At 34.4% G+C, this 22887-nt stretch overlaps 1 protein-coding gene and 1 pseudogene across 1 annotated transcript; one reads left to right on the top strand and one right to left on the bottom strand.

The window, feature by feature from the left end:
- Positions 1-6077: 6077 nt before the first annotated feature.
- On the bottom strand, positions 6078-7933 carry LOC119524625 (olfactory receptor 2T8-like). Its single transcript, XM_037823335.1, has 2 exons — positions 7915-7933; positions 6078-7045 (listed from the first exon to the last, which is right to left on the bottom strand). The coding sequence occupies exon 2, from the start codon at positions 7014-7016 to the stop codon at positions 6078-6080; it is 939 nt and encodes a 312-aa protein (XP_037679263.1). The 5' UTR covers positions 7017-7045; positions 7915-7933.
- A 13514-nt stretch (positions 7934-21447) lies between these two features.
- LOC119524624 lies at positions 21448-22192 on the top strand (annotated as a pseudogene).
- Positions 22193-22887: the final 695 nt, after the last annotated feature.

Raw genomic sequence — 22887 nt, 5'->3', positions numbered from 1 at the left:
GACTCAACAGTAATAAAACTGAATGTTAATGGATATAATTCCCCAACCAAAAGATACAGATTGGCAAAATGGATTTAAAAAAATGATCCAACTGTATGTTATTTACAAGAGATTCACCATACATCCAAGGAAACAAATAGATTGAAAGTGAAGAGATGGAAAAAACGATATTCCACTCAAGTAGTGACTAAAGGAGAGCTGGTGTAACTATACTATTATCAACAATATAGAATTTAAGTCAAAAGTAGTTACAAAAGACAAAGAAAGACACTAAATATTGATAAAAGCATCAACCCACCAAAAAGAAATAACAATCATAAATATTTTTTAATATAACCACGGTGTTCCCAAATTCAAGAGGGAAACACTGGCAAAATTGAAGGCAAAAATTGACACCTCTATGATCTTTGTTGGAGATTACAATATACTACTCTCATCTATAGATAAAACATCTAGAAGGAAAATCAATAAAGAATCAGAGAACTTGAATAATTTGATAACTGAACTAGAACTAAAAGTCATATACTGAACATTGCACCCTGAAATATCAGTGCATATATTCTTCTGAAGTGCACATGGACCAGGCTCCAGGATAAGCCACATGTTGGGTAACAAAAACAAGTTGCAATAAGCTTTAAAATATTGAAATTATGCAAAGCATCTTCTCTGATCATGAATGAAGCTGGAAACCAATAATAGGCAGAGAACTGGAAAATCCAGAAATATATGGAAGTTAAGTAATACATTCTTAAGCAATCAGTGGGTCAAAGAAGAGATTGCAAGTTAAATCAGTCAATGTCTTGAGATGAATGAAAATGAGAACAAAAGATAGCAAAACTTATGGGAGGGAATGAAGGCAGTGCTGAGATGGAAATTTATAGTCCTAAAATGCTTACATTAAAAGAGAGGAAAGAGCTAAAATCAAAGACCTAACTGCATTCCCAGAGGAAATAGAAAAAGAACCTTGAAGTAATCCCAAAGCAAACAGAAGGAAAGAAATTGCAAAGATAAAAGCAGAAATGAATGAAATGAAGAATAAATAAGCAATAGGGATCATTACCAAAACCAAAAGTTGGTTCTTTGAAAATATCATTAGATTGACAAACCTTTAGCTAGACTGACAAAGAAAAAAAAGAGAAGGTAAAAATGAACCCTCTGAAATGCGAGGGGAGGTATTGCTACTGACCACACAAAAATAAAAATGATCATAAGAGGATACTATGAAAAACTGAATGTCAATGAATTAGACAACCTAGATGAAATGGATTAATTCCTAGAAACACACAACCTCCACTGACTTGAAAAGGAATAGAATATCTCATCAGACCAGTTAAAGTAAAGAAATTGAATCAGTCTTCAAAAACCTCCCAGAAAGAAAAGCCAATGACCAGCTGACGTCACAAGTGAATTCTACCAACCATTACAAGAAGAATTCATACAATCCTGATCAAACTCTTCCAAAAAAATTGAAAATGAGGGAACACTACCTAATTCATGCTACAAGGATGAATATTCTATCACCCTAAAATAAAGTCAGTTAAAAATACCACAAGAAAAGAAAATTACAGACCAATTTCTCTTATAAATACAGTGGCAAAAATCCACAACAAAATATTGCAAATCAAATTGAACAGTACATATAAGGAATTTTTCACCATAGTCAGTGGGTTTTATCTCCAGTGTTCAGGGCAGTTAAATCTAGGAAAATCAATTAATGAAATAAATCACATTAACAAAATGAAGGGAAAAAAACACATGATCATCTCAATTTATGCAAAAAATGTATTTGAAAAAATCCAGCATAAAATGTTGATAAAAACACCTAGAATGAGAGGAATAGAAGGAAACTTCCTCAACATGATGAAGAGTGTATATGAAGAAAAACACAGCTAACATTGTGCTCAATGGTGAAAGAATAAAAGCTTTCTCTCAAATGTCTGGAACAAGTCAAGGATGTCTACTGTCACCACTGTTATTCAACATTGTGCTGGAAATTCTAGCCAGTGTAGTTAAGCAAGAAAATGAAACAATAGCCATTCAAATAATAGAAAGGAAGAAATAAAACTTTTTCTATTTGCACATGATACGATCCTAAGTGGTTTGGTACAAAATTAACATGCAACAATCAGTAGTGTTTGTGTATGCTAGCAATAAGCAATATGAGGAAGAAAACAAAACAAAACGAAACAAGAAAGCCCATTTAAAATAGCAACTAACAAAGTAGAATAGCTAGGAATATATTTAACCAAGGATGCAAAGATTTATATTTTGAAAACTACAAAACTCTGCTAAAAGAAATTGATGAAGATCTAAATAAATGGAAGGACTTTCCATGCTCATGGATTGGAAGACTAAATAAATATTGTTAAGATGCCAATTCTATGAAAATCAATTACAGATTCAGCATGATCCCAATGAAAATTCCAACCGCAGACTTTGAAGAAATGGAAAAAGCCAATTATCAAACTTCTTTGGAAGGGTAGAGGGCAATGAATAGCCAAAACCATCTAATAAAAGAAGAAAGAAATTGGAGGACTGACTCCTCCTGACTTTAAAACTTATTACAAAGCAACACTGGTCAAAGCAGCATGATACTGGCACAAGGATTGACATATAGACCAATGGATTCAAATTGAATGTTCTAAAATAGACCTTTGCATCAGTGGCCAATAGATTTTTGATGAGACTGCCAAGTTCACTCAATTGGGAAAGAATAGTATCTTCAACAAATAGTGCTGGGAAACTGGGTATCCATATGAAAAAGAATGGAGGAAGGCCCCTATCTCACACCGTATACAAAAATTAACTCAAAATGGATTGGAGACCTAAATATAAGAACCAGCACCATAACATCCTAGAAGAAAATGTAAGGATATGTCTTCAGGATCTTGTGCTAAGCGATGGTTCTTAGATAAAAGAAAACAATCTCATCAAAATTAAAAACTATTGTACATCAAAGATTTTATCAACAAAGTGAAAACAACCTATTCAATGGGAGAAAACTACACATCTGATAAAGGTTTCATATCCAGAATATATGAAGAAATCCTACAACTCAACCACAAAAGGACAAACAACCAAATTTTTAAATGGGCAAAACTTGCATAGACATTTTTACAAAGATGATGTACAAGTGGCTAAAAAGTCAATGAAATGATGTTCAGCATCATTTGTTATTAGATAAAGTAAAATTAAAATTACAGTTAGATACCATTTCACACCCATTAGAATGGTTACTATTAAAAAAAACAGAAAATTAAAAGTGTTGGAGTATTGTGGAGAAATAGGACCATTCATTCATTGTTGGTGGGAATGTAAAATGGTGCATCTACCTGGAAGACAGTTTGATACTTCCTAAGAAAGCTAAGCATAAAATTACCATAGGACCCCATAATCACTCTACTAGGTATATACCCAAAATAACTGAAAGCAGGGATTCAAACACATATTTTCACACCGACATTCATAGCAGCATTATTTACAATTGCCAAAAGATGGAAGCAATTCAAGAGTCCTTCAACTGCTGAATGGATAAACAAAATGTGGTATATACATACAATGGAATATTATTCAGAATTACAGAGAAATGAAGGTCTTGTTCATGCAACAACATGGATGAACCTTGACATAATGTTGAGTGAAATAATCCAGGAACAAAAGGACAAATACTATGCAATCTCACGAATATGAAATAATTAGAATAAGCAAACTCATAGAGTTATAATCTAGAATATAGGTTACCAGGGGCTGAGTTGGAGTATGTAATGGGAAGTTAATGCTTAATTTGTACAGAGTTTCTATTTGGGTTGATTATAGAGTTTTGGAAATGAGTGGTAGTGACGGTGACACAACACTGTTAGTGAAATTAACAGCACTGATTATATATGTGAATACGGTTCAACACAGGGAACCCTATTTTAAATCATGGGCATAGTTAATAGTACAATTATAAATATTTTCTTTCATGAATAATAACAAATGTACAACACTAATGCAAGTGTTAATAATAGGGTGATATATTGGGGAAAATTTACACCCTACTATAAACTATACTTAATAGTCCAATTATGCTATTCTTTCATCAGTTGTCACAAGGCACCACACTAATGCAAAGTGTTAAAAAGTGTTGTAGGGTATATTGGAATTCTGTATTTTTGCATGGTTTTTCTGTAAATCTACAACTCCTCTAATAAAAACAAAAGTTGAAAAAATACTTAAAACAGCAGAGTCCTGACGACCATGTATTTAATACCGCAGAAAAAAATTCAAATTAAATAGTATATTGAGATTAGCTGGTTCACTCCTAACTGTGAGGGAGAATATTAGGAATAAAAATAGGGACCTCAGGGTCTCAGTTTCCCAGAGGATATCTGTACAAAGGAAGAAAAGTTTCTATATCTCCCCTGGAAAAAACAACAACAACAAAAAAAAACAAAAACAGAGGTGACATATCTGAAAAGTAACTCAGACCCTAATCCACTAGTGGCTGAATTGCAGGAAAAGATGAATTTCCAAACTTACTGATATCTGCTTTTAAATTGAGGGCATTGATTGAGAAGCAGTGGCATCCTGAAAATCTGAATGGGGACCTAGTCTGGTCCTGATTTAGCTGGGGCTTAAAATCCCCAAATTATGCTAATTCCTATTGCCAGTAGCATCAGTCCTTCCAGCATACCTGAGATGGCTAACCCTGCTTATTCCTGAAAAAAACTGTATTAGTCTTCCTTAATGAAGATACCTTGTGGGACTGTTGATTTTCTTCAGGAACAACCCCACACCACACATCATGCTTCTAGACCTATAAGTAAACTTAAGTCCCAGCTAGTTCCAAAGGTTGAGGTGCAAAGTATAAACTGTAACAAAGTGTGCTACACTCCAAATCAATTGCATGGGTTTTCCAAATTTATAGGCAGAAATATGGTGAATGTGTATATGATAATTAATATTATGGGTATGAGATATAGTGGAAGCAACATAAAATCAACCAGGCTTAATTTAGTGATAAAGGGAGATGCTGCTACGTCCACTAGAATTGCTAAAAATGAACATTGACAATACCCAGCATTGCTGCCAATGTGGAGCAAATATAACTTGCCAGTCTTGCTAGTGGGAGTGCAAAATTGTCTACCTGCTTTTAAAAATAGTTTATTCAGCAGGTAATCATACTTAAATAAGAGAAGTAAGAAACTATAATTATGAAAATGAGGTTAATGTAGCTTTATTAATAAGAGATCCAAACTGTAAATGGCATATATGTTCATGAAAAAAGTTAAGTGAAAACAACTATGATATATATATACAATGGAATAGAACCAATAAAAGAGCAAGAAGTGATAAATTTAAAAATAATGGAGTTTGTGTGTGTATACATATGATTATGTATATATTGTATACATGTATAGAATTATATATTTCTTATTGGCTTCTTACAAATACACGCACATATTTTAACATATATATATATATATATATATATATATATATATATGTATATATTATGGGAGCAAGAAACACAAAATAAAATTTCCATTTATATGAAATACTAGAATAGACTCAACCAAAGTATGTTAACAAAAATTATATTATATGTGATTGGAATTTTCATGGACAAGAACAGACTTTTCTTTTCATAACAGTATGTGTATCTCTTGAAAGTGGGGATGATTTGTATGTGTGCATGTATTTGTCACAACTGTCTAAAGGTATACTTCAGATCTGGGAATTTTATTATGCATGAATTATATCTCCATACTAAACAAATGTCAGCAATGAATCCTCAATATTTCTTGAGTATTTGTTACTTGATTCTTTCAACAAATATTTACTGTGATGTATAAAGAAGAAATATCTTACTAAAAATTTGTGATTCACATATGTTTAATATTACACAAATTTTACTTGTTGATGGCATATTAGCAATTTTAATAGAAGTATGGAGATGGATCCACATGTCAAAGTAAAAGAGAAAAAAATGTATCTATAAATGCACAGTTAAATATGATGAAGTTTTTATCTTTACACAAGAGATTCACACACTACAGTGTTAGTCTTCAATATTGGGGTAAATCAAAGTAAACTTAGTGATGATTCAAGGCAGCACAATTACCCGTACACTTTGCCAAGGCTCCCATGACATCATTGTTCCTCAGACTGTAGATGAGGGGTTTCAAAGCAGGAGTGAATATAGTATAAAAAGTTGACACAATCTTGTCATGGTTAGCTGACCTGTAGGATTTGGGTCTTATATAAATAAAAGTAGTAGCGCCATAAAAAAGTCCCACCACAGCTAAATGTGATGAACAGGTGGCCAAAGCCTTCTTGTGGGCTTCTGTGGATCGCATGTGGAGAACAGCAGCTAGGATGAGATTATAGGAGGTCAGGATGACAGAGAAGGGGACCAGGATCATTAACACACAGCAGATGTACATGGCGTACTCAAAGACAGATGTGCCAACACAAGCCAAGCGTAACAGAGTAGGAGGCTCACAAAAAAAATGATCAATCTCATGTGATTTGCAAAATGGGAAGCTTAGGGTTGCAACAGCCTGCATAAGACCATCAGCTGCTCCCAGAAACCAAGATCCCAGAATCATTCTCAGGCATAATTGCCAACTCATGAGGACAGGATATCGCAGAGGGTGACATACAGCAACATAGCGGTCATAGGACATGGCTGCCAGGAGGAAGGACTCTCCACCATCCAGGGTGAGGAAGAAGAAGATCTGGAAGCCACAGCTAACAGGGGATATGAACTTCTTGCCAGTCAAGTAGTCAGCAGCCATTTTGGGCACAATGGTGAAAACCAGCATCATGTCCATGAGGGAGAGTTGGCTCAGTAGAAAGTACATGGGTGTGTGAAGGCGGCGGTCCTGGTGAATCAGGAAGATCATGAGGGCATTGACCAACAGGGAAATGAAGACCACTGTCAGCATCAACCCAAAGAGGAAGATGTGGGCTCTGGTATGGTTCAAGAGTCCTAGCAGAATGAAATCTGAGGTATAATTTCTGTTTTCCATTATTTCAAACAGGAATGACACTGCAAATGGAAAAATAATTCAGAGAGGTTACCAGAGACATGTTTGAATGTGGAAGAGGAATTGTTTCTTAATATGTTTTTGATTAGGGGTAATGAAAACCTTTTGATAGTAGATGATGCTCTATATAGCACAACATAGTTAATATAATTAATGTCTTTTTCTTGTACTCATGGACATGGTTAAAGGAGGACATTTTGCATTGTATACATGTTATAAAATTAAAAATTAGTACATAAATAGAAAAAAGAGACATCTCATGCTTCAAAGGATTCCATTGAATTACATATATTATTAAAATTACTTGAGTATGTATGAAGACATCTATATCAAATCCTTCATCTGCCATATGTAAATGCTTTAAGTACAGCACAAAATTCAGTTAAAGGAAGAGTGACGTCATCAAATGGCAGTCTCTTTTGCAAATGGTGTTGGGGAAATTGGATACCTACTTGTAAAAGAAAGAATTTGGACACCTACCTCAAAACATATACAAAAATTATCTCTAAATGTATAAAAGACCTGAACAAAAGAGCCAAAACCATAAAACTCCTTGAAAAAAACAGGAGAAACACTTCTAACCTTGGATTGGTTCTGAATTGTTAGATGTGAAAATGATAGAAAAAATTGATAAAATGGACTTCATCAAAGTTAATATGTTGTACATCACAGGACACTATCAAGAAGATGAAAAGTTGACCTAAGATAATGGGAGAAAATATTTGCTTGCCATACACCTGAAGAGGGTTAAATATACAGAATTCATAAAATACTGATGCAACTCAACAATAAAAATTAAAAAAAAACTCAATTAAAAAAAACTGTCGAAGGACTTGAATACACATTTCTCCAAAGAATATATTCAAATGATCATAAGCTCATGAAAAGGTGCTTAATATCATTAGTTAGCAGGAAAATGTAATTTGAAACCACAGTGAGATACTACTTCAGGCCTGCCTACTATTTAAAAGAAAACAGAAATTAATATATTTTGACAAGTATGCAAACAAATAGGAGACCTTATACATTGCTGATGGCATTGTAAAATACTGCAACCACTTTTGATTGTTTGATTGTTTGAAATAAGTTTGATTGTTCCTTGGAAAGTTGAAATTAGAATTATGATATGATACATCAATCCCATCTCTTGGTACAAATCCCAAAGAATAGAAAGCAGGGACTCTAAGACATATTTACATCAATGTTTGTAGCATCATTAATCACAGTATCTAAAAGGTGGAAGCAAACCAACTGTGAAACATAATGTAAATGTGTAGATAAAATGTGATATTTACATGCACTGGAATATTAAACAGTCATAAAAAGACACAAAGTTATGATATGCATGCACAACATGGATGAAACTTGAAGACATCATGTTAAGTGAAAAAGCCAGATTCAAAAGTACAAATAGTGTGTTATCTCACTTGTCTGAAATACATGGAAGAAACAAATCTCATGCAGGCACATAGTATACTTTAGGTTAACTCAGGGTGACAGTGGGGAGAGTTATTGTTAAATAGGTGCAGAGTTTCTGTTTGAGGTGATGAAAAAGTTGGGTTAAACAACACTGGCAATGGTAACAATATTAATGTATTATGAATGTAATTGATAATATTTAATTGTATACTTGAAAGTAGTTAAAATGGGCAATTTCAGATTATACACTTATTACTACAACTAAAAAATGTTTTTCAAACCACAGATGATATTGACTATAGTTTTCTTATCAGATTATATAAAGGAATTGTTATGAATGTTTAGGTATTATAATGCAATTATGGTTATATTAAAACACAAAATCCTTATTTGCTGGAGATGCTTATGTAGTTGTAGGGGAAATATTACAATATCTGAATTTGCTTTAAAATGCCAAAAAAAATAAGAAAAAGAATGAGAACATGGCAAAGAGATAAACCCAGAGAGGCAAAATGATAAAATAATTAGAAATGCTTTATCCCAACATAGGGGATCAGAATACTTTTCTATTTATTTTTCTGTATATTGAAAATGAGGCTAATAAAAAAATTTTTAATAATAAAACCAGAATTACCTTCAACATTTTTCCTCTCAAGATTTCCAGGAAAAGTATTTTACAGGTGAGTTTTGATTAAATGATATAAGTAAACAAAATCGTTGGTAAAGCCATCTACTTTACATGTCTGGTTTTGTTATATTTGACACCAAATAAATGGACAGGAAAAATGATTCACAGAATTTATTATTTATTTTTTGCTTATCTCACATGGCTCAGAGTCAGTATAATTTGAAATATAATTGTTTTAATATATTAAACTAGGTAGTTGATAATGATAGTTACACATTTATAACATATCAAAATTTAATGGAAAACATTTACTTGCATAGGTATCGTTCCCAGAAGGCATTTTTTCATTCCAAACACTGAGTTATTCTCTCAGATTTAGGAACTGGAAAGATTAGGACTGCATATGGAAGCAATTTAATCTGGAAATGTTTTATAAGTTAGTTTGAATTTACAGAGTTATACACAGAAAGCAAAAATGATTTTCTTAAATCTTTTCCCCAAGTGCAAGACTCTAATCATAATGCACACTTTCATTAACTGTACACAGAAGGTGTTGTGATGTGAATGATTACTTTCACAGACACATGAGCAAGTACTTTATAGGGTAAAGTGAAAATCCCATATTTATTCAAAGGACCATAGAGATAAATTAATTCCCTCTTCTGTCCCAAGAGCAGTCTAAATCCTTAAAAACATCTTCATCTTTCATATGCTGGGGCTGCAATTATTCTAGTGTGTTGAATAAATCTGGCCAGAGATGCAGAGATGAGAGGCTTATTCAATCATAAGGATATGATCTTGTAGATATTCTAATTCATGGGAGAAGTTGCATGGGAGAATGAGTCCATTTCTTTCATGTATGTGCCTTCTCCACCCACTCTACACAACAATTTTAAATTTAGTGCATCATCACTGTACTGATAGCACACTATTTGAGGGTTTGGGTTGGTTGTATAAGAGTTAGATGTCATGGAAATGCACTTACATCTGACCCAAAGTTTTCATGTGTTTTCTAATGCTTTGAGATCTAGACACTCCATATCTCTAACATGTCCTCTCTACACACAGTTGCTTTATGAAATCTCCAGTTATGATTCTGAGCATCATTTCCTGAAGAAACTCAAAGGACCCCTAACTCATTTCTTTGACTCGGGGACTTCTATTTTTCTATTATTACCATCTGCATTATTTTTGAGAGGTGATACACCTTTTTTAATGTGTTTACAAGATAATTAACATTTGTAGGTTCCTGGGAAATTTTCTGAAACTAATTTTTTGCTAAGTAATATGTGAATTTGGAAATAAAAATTCCCTGATCATTGCTAGAGAACACAGCAAAAAAATGAGAAAGTTCTTTGTAATAAATTCCATGTCCACCTCTTTTATTCATGTTACTTCACATAAGTGTATATTTAAATATCAAGTTAATGGGATGTTTGATATTAGATTCTAGAAATTTTTCATATTTTGATCAAGGAAGCACACATAGCATAAAAAAATAGCAATGTGAGCTAATCTTCTGAATTAACTATTTGAGAAACGTTAAGGTGACTATCAAATAATAATTTCAATCACTTACATGTTTTTTCTGTTTATTCAATAGATTTTCTTATTAAGGGTTTTCTAATTAAGCCTAAGTACTTTTTATAAAAAATTGGAAGCTATTAGCTCTTAACTTTTCAATGGATACTGTCAATATATCTATGCATTATCTTTTTAGTAGAAATAAATGTATAAAAGTAATGAATCATGGATGTAATTGTCTAGTCAGAATGGTATAGTGTTTGGATTATTTAATGGAGTGATCAGTTCAAGCAACAATTAAATAAAATGAGTAATGGTGATTATATTTCTCTAAATTGTAATGCTGTTAAATTTGTCTTGCTTAAAATTCTTGATTATATTCTCATATATGCAAGTGAAATAATTGCTGCTAATTAAAAGGCCCAGATGCTAAAAAAAAAACATGGATTGTCTTGTATATAGTCTAACAGAATTGACTATGGATGGAAAGTATGTATCAAATTTAAAATGAGGAAATAGTTCACTGTGCAAATAAAGTATCTGTAATGGTTTTAAACAAAAGAATAGAAACTTAAAATTGACTAGTTTAGAAGCAGAATAATTGACTTGCCAGAAAATAGTTTTCTTTTACCGTCTCCACTGTGGCCTGAGAAATCTAGAGATTTCTCAAATATATTTTATTCTTTCTATATAATCCTTTACTTAAAATTTTATGTTTTTATTTTAATCACAATTCATGTCTTTTTGGATGGCACAAGCATATACCCACATTTTTCTAATTAATTTCTCTTTGAGTAATCACAGAAAATTAGAACAGTACCTAGCATCTTTCTGTATTTTCCCATCCTTGTTCCCCAAATCTGAGATTTAAACTGTAAATCTTTGTTCTAGGATATCGATAGCCTTAATCATTCATTTCCTGTATAAAATAAAGTAGCAACAGTCAAATCATTTATTTGATTGAAATGACAAGAGTTTTTGACCTGATAACTTTATCAGCTAGCATATATTTTAGTTCTTCAGAATATAAAATGGATAATAGAAAAAATTTCATTTGAAAAATTTTACCAAAGAAATGGTACAACGATGAATTTTCCGGGGTTAAAAATTTGCAAGCATGATACTAAATAATAAGAGATTAGCATTACCTACTCATGCAAGATAAAGATGGTGACCTCCAACAGGCTGGATCTCCATTCCTTCTCAGAAGCATCACCTTAGTGCACCACTGCAGGTGATGGAAGGATCCCCTAGTCTGGCTGCATCTGATTCACTTGTATCACTGCCTAGGTTGGTCCATGTGGAGGGGGAGGCATGCAGCCTCATGGTTTTTAGCTAAAAATACCATCTTCTTAATTAATATGCCAGGCATGTATAAGACTGACACTGGGGATGCCAAGATGTTTACTTTTCAGAAGCTATCCCAGAACTTAAAAATACTTCCTTACATGCTTTCAGAAAGATGTGATTCATTAAAATGAATTAAAAAAATTATGATCAAAAGTACAATTTAAATGAATAGATTTGATAAGAGAAGATGATTTAAAAATACATTAAGCAGCTAGCTAGTGTGATTCTGGGATTACTTGTCTAAACCTTCATAATGGGGAAGGTTAAAAAATGTGATATTAAGAGATCAACGATCGACAAAGATAGTAATTAAAATCCGAGGTAGCCCATTGTAGAGTTCAGCTGTTTTTCCCCCATAACTAGATTTGGCATGATTGTGGGAACATTATAACAATTCATTTGCTCATATCTGTCAGAAAATATTCTGATTTTGGATGATGACTCTTACCCAAGTAGCAAATTCCACTCTGAACCAGGATATGCTTGCTAACAAGTGAAGAGTCTATATTTAAAGTCCACTTATCTTATCCTCTGTGCAGAATCCCAGGCCCCTATGTAAGAACAAGTTGTACTTCAGGTATAAGGAGTATATCAGGTTTCAAAGAAAATCTTCCACATAATAAAAATTATTTATAACATAATAAAGTGTTTCTTTTTCCTTCTTCTGAATGCTATGTGTCATAGATAGATCATATGATGCTCTAGCCTTTGCCTTATGGAGATCAAATCTTCTGGAAGATTTTAGGAGATATGGGAATGAAGGTCAGTGAAGCTCTGATTTGGGAAATAAAAGAATATACTGGTAAGGATTCCATCCTGAAAGAGAAAGTTCAGTAAAGCAGGGAATCTGGGTTGAGATTAATAGAGAAGTATTTATAAATATGCGGGCAAAATTGAGGGTAACCAAAGAGAGCTTGTGCAGGAACTCAATATGGCAAGAGCAGGAAAATTTACTACACCTACTCATGAAGGAACATGAGGAGGGAGTAGTTACCAGACTTCATATAGGCCAGCTGTGTGGAAAAGGCCATATAACTGGTACTGTGAGCCTGGCTAGAGTAAAAAGCCAGGAAGCCATAAACCAGCTGTCTGAAAGCAAGGGGAATAAGTATCAACCTGCTGTTATCTTCCACACACCCAGAGGCACACTAGGACATTCTTGGGAAATAGGTTCTTAGAGATTGGCATACAGTAAATTTTGTGGGAGAGCTCCTGGGTTTAACACAATGAGGAACAAAGGAAACAGAATTGGGTGCAGGGAATTGAACTGAAGTTCAGTCACAAACGAGGTCTCAGCCTTCTTTGAGGAGTTCTGGAACTAGGGTGACCCAAAAGACTTGTACCACATTCAGTCAAGTGGTCCCTCCTATGTGGACCCTCTGGGAGAATTCACTGGATCTGGTCTACCCCCAGAATGGGAGCATGATGTTGGGCTAGGCAGTTTTCATCAATCCAGGGCAATTTCCTGAGAGAGGCTTACATTAGAGATGTCATATACTAATACTCCTAGAAGCTGTGTGACAAGATCTTCAGGTCTGAAGAGGCAAGGGAAATCTGCAGAGCACAGAGTAAAATACACTACACCCTGAGCCAAATTCAATCAGAAGTCAGAGGCTATTCACAAACAGGTTGGTCTCCTCTAACAGAGAGATGATGGTTCTTATCTAGGGGTCACAGATAAGATCTCTAGCAATAAGGATCAATCCACAAAAAAATATGGCTTCTTAGAAATTCTATTTCAGACAGAAAAGTACAAAATTTTTCAGAACTTGTTCACAAGGAGCATATCAGCATGAGGATCTCAACATGGACAGTAGCAGCCCTAGCTTTTTTTTTAAAGGACCCCTTACCATGTTTCTAATAAAACCATTTATCCTAAATTGGGAACCTGGGACCCAACCAAAAGATTCATGTTGTGATGGAATGCACACATTCCTCATGTAGGTCATTGGATTAGTGACAAGAGGGACATTTCATTATAACAGAGCATCCTCTAGGGTCAGCTAAGAATTTAGATAACCACCCTTGAAAGATCTCAGTATTTCTGTTTTCCCCAGTATGCCATTGCTCTGGCAGATGGCATTTGGTTCCTTTGGGGTAGGACTGGTGTATAGCCATGACATTTACTTGTTGCTTTCAATGGTCCTTCTTGTAGGGGACCTAATCTCCCTTTCATTTTATCTACTCACAGAATGAAAAAAATGATTCAGAACAGGAAGCTGAGTGGTAGAAAATTATTATTCTACACAATCATGCCTCACATCACTATTTTGCTCTCCAACACTTTATATTTTCTTTATATATTCTGGTTATGTAATTAAGAAACATCATGATGGATGCCCACATATATCTCAGCTAGGATTTCCAGGGTCCATTCTATCTATTCCTATTGGTTAAATCCCAACTGAACATTTTGAAAGCATGTTCACTGTGCCTGTGAAATGCATGTGAGACGACATGGCCCTTTTTAGTTCAGAATCTTTTCACCTCTACATTTATATAGAGCACTGGCTATACAGCAGCCTTTTTTTTACAATCAATTTTAGCCAAAATGGGCAATTATCTATGAGCTTTTCAATGAGGCCAGAAATCTTGATGGAACATTCCATTAGACTCTGAGCCCCTGGGGATTGAGGTTACCTCACCTTGCATAATAAATCAGCTCCAAAACACCCACAGCTCTTAGCATTTTAGCCTCTTGTTCAATGTCTGTTATGACTCCTCATGCATTGCTACCTCAGGTTGTCATTTTTCCAATGCTTCAAATTCAGTCCCAGGATCTAGAAGTCCTTGCCTGGATGCTAAACCCAGAGTCACAAAAGGTTTCCTTCAGTGAGAGGTTTGGGTCCTTCTTCTAGCCAAGAGGGTTCAGTGAGGGATGCACTCTGACTACACAGCCCTAACTTAAATGTAGGATACTTGCTGAATCTGTGAATCCAGACTCCTCTGCAATTACACTACTTTTACAATCAAGATGGTGGCTGAATTTAACACCAGTCTTTCCTCTAGTTGCAGAAGTTAAAGGTCTCTTCTAAGATGGTACCAAGTTGGTGGTAGTGAGTGACCTCTCTTCTTTCAAAGTGACACATGGCAGCTAAAGCACAAATATTCTACAATCCATATAATTGCCATTGTTTCAGGTCAGTTCATCTGTTCACATTGCATAAGAGTCTCATCCATTGTGATGCTGCAGCAAAATGGGAGTTTTTACCCTTCTCATTTTTCTGGCCAGCAAAAGATCCAGATTCTTAACCGTAGGATCAACTTCCTAGGACCACTTTGACACAAATTATCTTAGGTTGATTTTCTTCAGAAGCAAATACCAAATGCAAGTAATATATTTCAGTAATCAGCTCAGGACTTGCCAGGAAGGAGGGAGATGGTGAAACAGGGAAAAGAAAGATGCCAGTGAAGAGCACACTATTGCACATGCAAAATACCATGAGGATTTTGTGGGAAACAAAACTTATGACTCAAAGTTGTCTTTCACAGTGAAAAACAAGAGATATTTGGGGATGTTTCATTTTGGACTATTTCAATCTATATGCACTCCTGTTTCCCTTTTTAACTTTTTTTATATTTACATAGAAATACGTTTACAGATATATTTTCTATCAAATTTCATTTTTATACTACATATAATAAATAGATTCATGTGTTTCATCTGTGATATTTTCTGTATTTTCAGCACATAATATAAAGGATATTCAGAGTACAATTTTCACACATTTTTGGGGTTACACAAAATAATTACCTGATCAGAGAAGAATATATAATTAGAGCAACTATTTGGCCCCTTTGATGATGCAATGTTTTTTTCTCTATTTCTCATTCCTTCATTTCTTTTACCCAACCAGGCACTTTGTAACAGAACCAAAATCTGCAGCTGCAAGTGGTTTCCCTGTCATCATACTTATAGTAGAGTGCCAACTACTACCAAAATATCTCCCAAACTCCCAGAGGACCACTAGGAAATTGTAGAACATAAGAATCAATGTACATTAAGTAGACATCCTACATTTATTATCTGAATATGAGATCCTCTGAATACTTTCAAATTGCTCACAGTTAGGCATTGAAAATGAGGAAACTTCAGCTGAATACAACATAATGTCTTTTTGTCATCCTATGTGATCATATTTATTGCTTAATTTAATATACATTTATGAAAAGCAAAAACCTATTGTGTTCTGGTACTAAGTCTCCAAGGATTCAGCAGAAAAAAAATTTAAATAACCAAATAAATCCACAATATTCCAGGTAAAAATAGTACAAAGGAAAAAGAAGAGCAGGTTAAGTGAATACAATTGGTGGTTGATTGCAGCGGTGCCATCTTGGATAGTCCTCACCATGGTGAGAATGAGGAATAAAATTTCCTGAACAGACTATCAAGGGTTTCAGACTCAGAGATAAGTGTGATAATTTGCTTCCTAGGACAACGAGAAGACCAAGTCATCTATTGCTATTCAGAGTAGTGTGAGGCAGAACATGGGAATGAAAGATGAGGTTACAGAGGTCACTGGAACAAAATCTTGGAGTATGTGAAGGCCTTTTGATGACTCTGGATTTCATTATCAGTGAGGTGAAAGAGCAACAGAGATTAAGAAGAGAAACATGACCTGGCTTACATTTTAAAATGAACTATTTGGCTGTTTTGTGATTAATATCTATGGGACATTTTAAAGAGTAATTCAGGTAGATGAAAGAGACCTGCTTTTGATCACTTCAAACAGATACCCTGTATCTAATAAACACTATAGATGCTAAAATGTCAATATTGTTGCTTCAAAATTGCCAGTGTAGTTTATTGAACTCTTTGGTTATTCACTGACCTCTTTCTGACGTTTTCTTTTAATATCAAATGACACTTGAAAGTGGAAATATATTTAAATCAGTTAATTTTCAGAGATGATAAGATTATTTGAGGATATGACAGAGTCAGCAAAAGAAAAAATAACAGTTTAGAAAATAGAAAGTAACTGTCAATCAACCAGTTTGTTATCGTTTTCAAGATTGTGTATGTGTATGTGCAAGTGTATGTAAACTTTCTTTGAGAATTGGGGAGCTTAATGCAAAATAATTGGCTTAACTTAATTTTCTTTTGTTTGTTTAAGAGTAGAGCAATAAATAGTATGATTTCCTCCAAATTGTGATAAGTATTCCACCTTCAAAAAAGCAACAAAATTTTAACTATGTCAATAATCATAAGACCAAAAAAAAAGTTAACAATAAATTTTCTCTTCAAATATCCAAGTAAAATAGCCACACATGGTTGAGATTCAAAATTTATTGAATATATTTCTTCAGTGTTCTGTGCCACTTAATTGACATTAATGTCAACCAAAATTAGATTGTGACTTAAGTCCTGTTAATCTTCATGTTCATTCATGGAATTAAAATTATTTTACATGAATAAATTCTTACAGAGATGTCAAACTTTACTTAATTATGAAAACATTTTAATTATAATATATTTTTGAAAGAGTTTTAAATTTATAAAAATGTTGAGAAGATAGTACAAGATTATCCATATACCTCATAAACACTTCATCTAATATTAACAACTTACATGAGTTTAGTTCATTTTTTATAATTAATAACTGTTCTGGTTTGCTAATGCTGCCATTATATAAAATACCAGAAATGATTGGCTTTTATAAAGAGTGTTCATTTGATTACAAAGTTATAGTCTTAAGGCCATAAAGTGTCCAAGGTAAAGCATCAACAATAGGATACCTTCACTGAAGGATGGCCAATGGCACTGTTAGCTGTGAAGTCACGTAGTTGGCATCTGCTTGTTCCCAGGTTGCATTTCAAAATGTCAGTGTCAGGTTTCAATGGCCATCTGCAAAATGTCTCTCTAAGATGCAGCTGCTCAGAGGTCCTTTTGTTTGTGAGCTATTATAGGGCTCCAGTAAACAAATGAAGACCCATGCTGAATGGGTGGGATCAAACCTCCATGGAAATAATCTAATCAAAAGTATTACCCACAGTTGAATGGGTCACATCTCCATGGAAACAGCCTAATCCAAAGATTCCAACCTAATAAACACTAATACATCTGCCCACACAAGAGTGCATTGAAATACATGGCATTTTGGGGGCCATAATACATCCAAACCAGGACAATGAACAAATATTGAAGCAGTCTTATTAACTGAAGTCCATAATTTAGTCACATTTCCTCAGTTTTTACCAAGATCTCATCCAGGATACATCATTAAATTTAGTTTTTTCTTTGCTGTGAAATTTTCTCAGATGTTCCTTCTTTTTGATGACCTTGACAGTCTTTAGGATGAATGGTCAAGTATCTTATAAAATGCTCCTCTATAGGAATCTGTCTTAATTTTTTTCTCATGATTAAACTGGGATTATGGATTTGTTAGAGGATGACCACAAGAAAACTTTCATTCTCATTGCATCATATCAAGTGGCCATATTATCAACATGGCTTATCATGTTTAATGTTAACTTTGATGACCTGGATGAAGTAGTGTTTGACAGATTTCTCCATTGCAAGATTACTCCCCCACCCCCCACTCCATTTCCTTTCTGTACTCTTTGGAGAGAAGCCTCTATGCATCATTCACTTTGAAGTAGTGGGAATGTGTGCTTCCCCTCATGGAAAGTAGAGTATCTAAACAAATTATTTGTAAGCTTTCATCATGGGAGATTAGCCTCCTCTCCCTCATTTATTTCTTAAACATTTATTTATATCAGTATGTTTATTTTATATTTTGTATTATAATTCATTATTGTGTTGTTTATTTTCTTGCTCCAATTGTTCAGCTTTGGACTTCTGGAGCTCTTTGAGTTAACTCCTGGGTCCTTGAAATATCCCAAACAATGGGTTTTTGTTTGTTGACTTAGAGCACTTCCTTACATTTTGGTACTATAAGACACCCCTAGTTTATCTAGTATATATTCTGTTCCAGACCTAGAATCAGCCATCTCTCCAAAGAACTGTGGTTCCTTTTATTGAAGAATGCTATAAGAAAGCAAGTTCTGGTCACTAGGCATCCTTGTTGCTAACTGGCTGCAATTGCTGCTATACCCTCTTTGCTGATGGAGAAATAAAATAGTTGCATTTATACTACAATTGTGTATTTACTTCTCTCTAAATACCTCTATATGTATCAATTCATATCTATATCAAACTAAATATGGTTTCATACTGATGACTCCAACTCTGATGCATTACCACTTGGACCACCCTAATTTCCCTTTGCTTATCAGTAATCTCTCACTCCAACAATGAGAAACTTGGTTCCCAACATCTGATATCCATATAGTACATTTGAAATGCTCTTATATATGTGTAACAGTACTATGAACAGTCAGGATCATAATTGTTAAACCATACCCCATGGGAAAAAACTTTGTCATGTAGGGTACATTTCTTATGTGCCCTTTCTTGTGCCTTTAATTTTACAAACCCCACTCCCTTCCAAAATTACTCAGATCTGCACTTTGCCTTGCTTCCATATCCTTCAGTGGTATTAATACATTTCTAAAAGTTATATTCTGCATTCCTCCCTGGGATCTCCTGTCTTCCTTGATGAGTTATTATAATTTACATACATTAAGTGTTATTCTATGGTCTATAAAATTCTATGGCTTTTTTAAAATGCATAATGCTGTGTATTCACCTAGTAGTACCATGAGAAAAGCTTCAGCTTAAAAATTCACCCATTCTAGCCAGTCTTTCTCCATTTGAATCTGTGGCAAGGCCTGATCCTTTCCTGTCTTTATACTTTTGTCTTGTCCATAATGAAATATAATTGGAATGATGTAATGAAATGTATAGTGTCTTTAGACATGCTTCTTTCACTTAGCAATATGCATGTGGATTGATAGATTATTTTTAAACTTTATTGTGGTAAAATATATGTAACAAAATTTTCACCCATATTTTAGCATGCATTAGAACTTAATACCATTCATGGTTGAATGACATTCCATTTTATGCATACTCCACGTTTTCTTTATTCATTATTCTGTAAGTAGACACAGGTTGCTTCTACCTTTTGGGTATGGGAGAATAATGCTACTATGAAAATTGTGTAAGATCAACTGTTTCAGCCCCTGTTTTCAATTCTTTGGTTCTTTGGGTATATACCTAGGAGTGGAATTGTCAGGTCAAATAGTAATTTTATGTTTAATGTTTTTGCAAATTACCAACTGTTTTCTGGAGTGGTTTCTTTGTTTAATCATCCCACCAACAATATATAAATGTTCTTATTTCTCCACATCTTCACCAACACTTACTTTCTTTTTTAAAAAATAATAGCAATTCCAGAGGGCTTGAAGTGTATCTCATTGTGGGTTTGCTTAGCATTCCCTTAATGACAGTTGAGCATCTTTGTACATGCCTATTGGCCATTTGTGTATCTTCTTTGATGAAATGGATATTCAAGATCTTCACCCATATTTGATCTTCATCTGTATTTGAAGTGTGTTGTTTGTCTTTCAGAGGTTGAATTTTAGGAGTTCTTTATTTATTCTGGATATTAAACCCCTATCAGATATATTACTTGCATCTATTTTATTCCATTTTATATTTATTATCCTTTCACTTTATTACAGTGTCCTGTGATGCAAAAATATTTTTTTATTTTGATGTATTCCAACTTATTTCTTTTTTTAAATTTTTTGCTCATGATTTTATGTCATATCTAAGAATCCATCCATTGCTCACATGTTTAGGTTGTTATCCATTTTTAGTTAATTTTTCTTTTTTTTTTTGTAAATTAGATGTCCAACTTGCATTCAGCAATTCAGTTTTCCCACACCATTTATTGAAAAGAATATTCTTTTCATTGAATGTACTTGTGACCCTTGTAAAAAATAAATTAGAAATACATGTATATGTGTGTGGGATTATTTCTGCACCAGTGGACTCTTAACCTGTTAGTCTGTACATCTATTTGCATATGACATGATACTATTTAGAGAAACTCCTGAAAAATCCACAACAAAGCTACTAGATATATTAAACAAATGTAGCAAAGTGGCAGGGTATGAAATCAACTTACAAAATCAGTTATGCTTCTTCACACTGGTTATGAAGTATCTGAAGAAGAAATCAAGAAAAGAATCCATTTACAACAGCAAGTAAAAGAATCAAATATCTAGTAAAAAATTTAACCAAGGAAGTGAATGACTTGGACATGGAAAACTACAAAACACTGCTAAAAGTAATCACAGAGGACCTAAATATACATGGATATATTTGTACATGTAAATGTACATGGATTGGAAGACTAAATATTATAAAGATTTCAGTTCTACCCAGAGAGATTCACACAGTCAATTCAATCCCACTGAAAATCCCAAGAACCTTGTTTGCAGAAATGGAAAAGGCAATCATTATATGTTTGTGGAAAGATATGGGGTCTATATAACCAACACCATTTTAAGAAAGAAGTTGGAAAGTTCATAGTTGCTGTTAAAAACTTAATAGCCTCCCCCACCTGGCTGAGGAGCAGCACCATGGCAGGGCCCTTGCCCCCACCAAGACCCATCACCCACCTCATCTTTGACATGGATGGCCTCCTTCTAGATATTGAAATGCTCTATTCAGCGGTGTTTCAAGAAATATGTGGATGCTATGACAAGCAATAAAGCTGGGATGTAAAATCCCTCGTGATGGGGAAAACAGCATTAGAAATGGCACAGGTGATCATCGGTCTTGCAGCTTCCAATGACCAAAGAGCAACTGGTGGAAGAAAGCGAAATGAAGTTAAGACAGCTGTTCCCCATGGCTGCCATGTTGCCAGGTGTCAAAAAATTCACCCACTACCTACAAAAACACAACACACCTTTTGCTCTTGCTCCAAGCTCAGGGTCCACATCATTTGAAATGAAAACAAATACATAAAAAGAGTTCTTCAGTTTGTTTTACCATATTGTTTTGGGAAATGATCCTGAAGTGATGAGTGGCAAACCAAATCCTGCCACATATCTAACTTGCATGAAGATATTTTCTCCTTTGCGCCTGTGGAGAAGTTCCTTGTGTTTGAAGATGCCCCCAATGGGGTGGAGGTGGCCCTGGCAGCTGGGATGCAGGTGGTCATGATCCCTAATGGGAGGCTTGACACAAAAGGCCACTGTCGTGCTCAGCACCCTGCAGCACTTCCGCTATGCAGGACTTCTGGCTTGCCACACTATGAGAGACAGCACCACTGCCACTGCAGTCCTCGCTCTCCACCCCCAATGTCCTGACTCCTATCACTGAGGAAATGATGGAAGCAGCTGGACAGCTTCCAGAGCAGAAGTGCCCAGCCATCCCTGCCTTCTCTCAGCCCACCCTCTCCCCTAGCCTCAGGGGGATGTCTAGGTCCTTGGGAAGATTACCTTTGTAGCTGGGCTGGTAAACCCTCACTTGACAGTTGCTGGGAAGCAAAGGAGCAAAGCAAAGGAGAGAAAGCCCAGAACTAAGATCAGTCTTGAATTGCCATTGGAATGAGCAAACTGATTCCCTGTGCTAAAGTGAATATACACATAAACATATACATATGTACATACAAATGTGTATATGTAAGCATTCTTACACTTGTATATGTCTGCATGTGTGTATAGTATTGTGATATATATGTATATATTTAATTTACATTTTCAAGACTGAAATTATATTTGTGGTCAATTATTTTCTTTTTAGTTTGCTAAACACTGGCAGGAAAACGTAAAATATATATACATATATTTATATGCTTTTAAGTATATATTTATGTAAATATATACATGTGTGTATTTATATATATACACTGCTTCATTCTCCTCTGCACCTATCTTAATGTGCAATTGCAACTGAAAAAAATGAGATGGTAATTCTATTTTATTTATATTCTGACTGAAAAAGTAACATTATCGATGACACCCAAGAAATCATTTCTTTATTAGCAAACAGAATTCTTTTTACTCTCCCAAAAT

The sequence above is a fragment of the Choloepus didactylus genome (genome assembly GCF_015220235.1).
Source record: "Choloepus didactylus isolate mChoDid1 chromosome 11 unlocalized genomic scaffold, mChoDid1.pri SUPER_11_unloc3, whole genome shotgun sequence".
NCBI classification, from domain to species: domain Eukaryota; kingdom Metazoa; phylum Chordata; class Mammalia; order Pilosa; family Megalonychidae; genus Choloepus; species Choloepus didactylus.
This window is presented reverse-complemented; position numbering and strand designations above follow the sequence as displayed.

Bases quoted from the DNA above. Each gene is read 5' to 3' on its own strand.
- LOC119524625 (XM_037823335.1), bottom strand. From the start codon at position 7,016: ATGGAAAACAGAAATTATACCTCAGATTTCATTCTGCTAGGACTCTTG.